Source organism: Capsicum annuum, unplaced genomic scaffold, assembly GCF_002878395.1.
Source record: "Capsicum annuum cultivar UCD-10X-F1 unplaced genomic scaffold, UCD10Xv1.1 ctg47079, whole genome shotgun sequence".
In the NCBI taxonomy this organism is placed as follows: Eukaryota; Viridiplantae; Streptophyta; class Magnoliopsida; order Solanales; family Solanaceae; genus Capsicum; species Capsicum annuum.
In genome coordinates, this window is record NW_025854698.1 from 1 (window position 1) to 2808 (window position 2808).

Below are 2808 nucleotides of genomic sequence, written 5' to 3' on the forward strand. Positions count from 1 at the left end.
CTTGAATAACAAACAATAAAAATGGAAGAAGAAAGGTAATTTAAAAAAAAAAAACAAAAGGCGGCAAAAAAAGAACCTGCGTATGTTAAAAGCAATTTAATTACTCACAGTTACCCTTATCAGACTAGGAAAAGCTTAGCTTAAGTATTACTCCACTTTTCATGTTATTAACACAACGTTAACAACTTCTTCTATATATATAAGGAGGGTCAAAACTCAATGCCTTTCTCTCAATTTCAATTTCACTCTTCACATAAAAATAATCATGTATTTCCCTTCTCAATTCGACTACATGCAGAAACAGACCGATATGCATCTCCGAGCATCGATACATAAACGGACCGACATGCATCTCCGAGCATCGATACAGAAACAGACCGATGTTTCTACGATGCTCGCAAAGCATGTATTCTTTACCAAATTTGAATCCACTGAATCCAACCCCAACGACGCAAACATGGTGTTTTCCCCACTCTCCATTCAAATAGTTCTCGGACTTATTGCTGTTGGTTCAAGTGGTGATACATTGGAACAATTGTTGAGTTTCCTCAAATTCAACTCTGTTGATGAACTTAACTCTGTTTATTCTCGGATTATTACCAATGTGTTAGCCGATGGAAGTACAATGGGAGGTCCTCGTTTGTCCGTTGCTAATGGCGCTTGGATTAAACAAACTCTGGATTTTAATCCTTCTTTCAAACAAGTTATGGACAATGTTTATAAGGCTGCTACTGCTTCTGTTGATTTTCAGAACAAGGTTAGTCTCAAAATTGCTAACATTTGAATTTATGTGGCACAGTTTTTCTTGACCTCCAATTTTTCATAAGTATTTTGAACTATTAATTATTAGGATTTAGAATATTTTTTATCTGATTGGACATGACATGCAGCAGCTACAACTTATGAAGCACATGACCCTTGGTAGGAAGGTGTGAAAGACGCGAATTAGGGTCGAGGGTTAGTGCCTTCATAATAGTAGGAAGGAGTGTTGTGTTTGTATCTATATTTGTGGTTTCTTGTTCGTAGTGACGATATTTGTGATCTCGAATAGATAATTTATAGTATTACTCTATCCATACCTTGTTTCTTTTATTGATATGTTATCTCATTTTGTTATTAATTAATTTTTATGTCTCCGTTCTGATGATATTTGTGATCTCGAATAGATAATTTATACTGTTACTTTGTCATACCTTATTTATGTTATTCCATTTTGTTGTTAATTTTTACTCTTTGGTATACTTTCATTTGTCTTGAGCCGGGGTCTATCGGAAACAACCTCTCTACTTTATCTGTGGTAGTGGTATGGACTACGTGCACTTTACCCTCCCTAGACTTCCGTTTGTTGAAATACATTGGGTATATTGTTGTTGTAAACAGAGGCGGATCCTGAATTCGGAGTCTTCGGGTGCCAAGTAGACTCATCGGTCCAATTTCATATAAAGTAAATATGAACGCAGTCGACTAATTCATGTGTTTACTTCTTTCGATTTTGAACCCTCTTCAATTTTGACGCTTTTTTTATATTCTAAAAGAAAAAGAAAAAAAAAATTCAAAGTTATAAAGGGTTGTGGGCATTAAGAAAGCAGCGGAGTGATGAGGCTGCAACAATTGACTGACGAAGAAATTTGTTGCGATGGATGACTTACAAAGAAATTCAGTGAAGTGGAGGAGAAAAAAAGAAGCAAGAAGTGTTGGACATGTTTTTTTTGTCAGAGTTTATAAGAGATAAAGAGAACAAAAATACTCCATGCACTAATTAATTATTTGAATTAATAATAAATAAGAGTAAAGAAGGAACATAAACGGTACATTAATGATCTAAGAGTAAAGTTCTAAGAGTAAAGAAGGAACATAAACTGTACATCAATGAAACTTTACAAAAATTAAGCTGCCGAGGGGTTTCAAACCTGCGCCCCTTGGGCGGCAGTAAAGGTCATTTGCCACAGGCACCGTGGACGACTTTTAGTCTTTGAGTGGCAAGTATATTATTTATACATAATTTATATATAGATCTACCTATATATAGAGTTTCCGTCAAAGTTTACGGGTGGCGTGGCACCCTCACGGGCCTTAATAGATCCGCCCCTGGTTGTAAATTGTATGCCTAAAATTTTAATTATTCTACTTTTAATTCACTTTTAAAATTGAATAGTCCTACTCGTGAAATTCGAAATGTTTAACAAAATATTGTAAGCATGTTGATTGGCAGAATATTTTCAAATCAGTAAGCACATTACAAATATTTACGTTTTTATTATGCTTTTACAATAAGATTAGGAACAAATAAATCTAACATGCAGCTATATTCTGTAGGGGCCTCCTGATTTTTATATATGTTGTCTGTTTGGTCTAATTTTATTTCTTTTTAAAATCAAGGCTGATGAAGTTGCCGCTGAAATTAATAAGTGGGCTGAAGAGAAAACGAATGGTCTGATAAAAGAGATTCTTCCTCCTGGTGTAGTCGATGCCGGGACAAGGCTGGTCTTGGGGAGTGCACTATATTTCAAAGGAGCCTGGACTGAGAAATTGGATGCGTCAGATACAAAAGACCACGAGTTCCATCTCTTAAATGTTGGAGTATCTGATCGAGCTCCCTTCATGACTGGAGTATCTGTTCAAGCACCCTTCATGACCAGCAAAAAATGGCAATACGTGATGGCGTATGATGGTTTTAAAGTGTTACGTCTTCCTTATAAACAAGGTGAGGACAAGCGATCTCTCAGCATGTATATGTTTCTCCCAAATGATCGTGATGGATTACCAGCTTTACTGGAGAAAATTAGTTCGGAACCTGGATTCTTAGAT

The 2808-nt window shown here is 35.9% G+C and overlaps 1 protein-coding gene across 1 annotated transcript; it reads left to right on the forward strand.

Moving 5' to 3' along the window:
• Window positions 1-135: 135 nt before the first annotated feature.
• On the forward strand, window positions 136-2802 carry LOC124892417 (serpin-ZX-like; the record flags this gene model as incomplete). The annotated part of the gene is made up of 2 exons (XM_047403701.1): window positions 136-757; window positions 2380-2802. Coding segments are annotated over exons 1-2 (915 nt in total), but the record flags the coding sequence as incomplete, so codon positions are not given.
• Window positions 2803-2808: the final 6 nt, after the last annotated feature.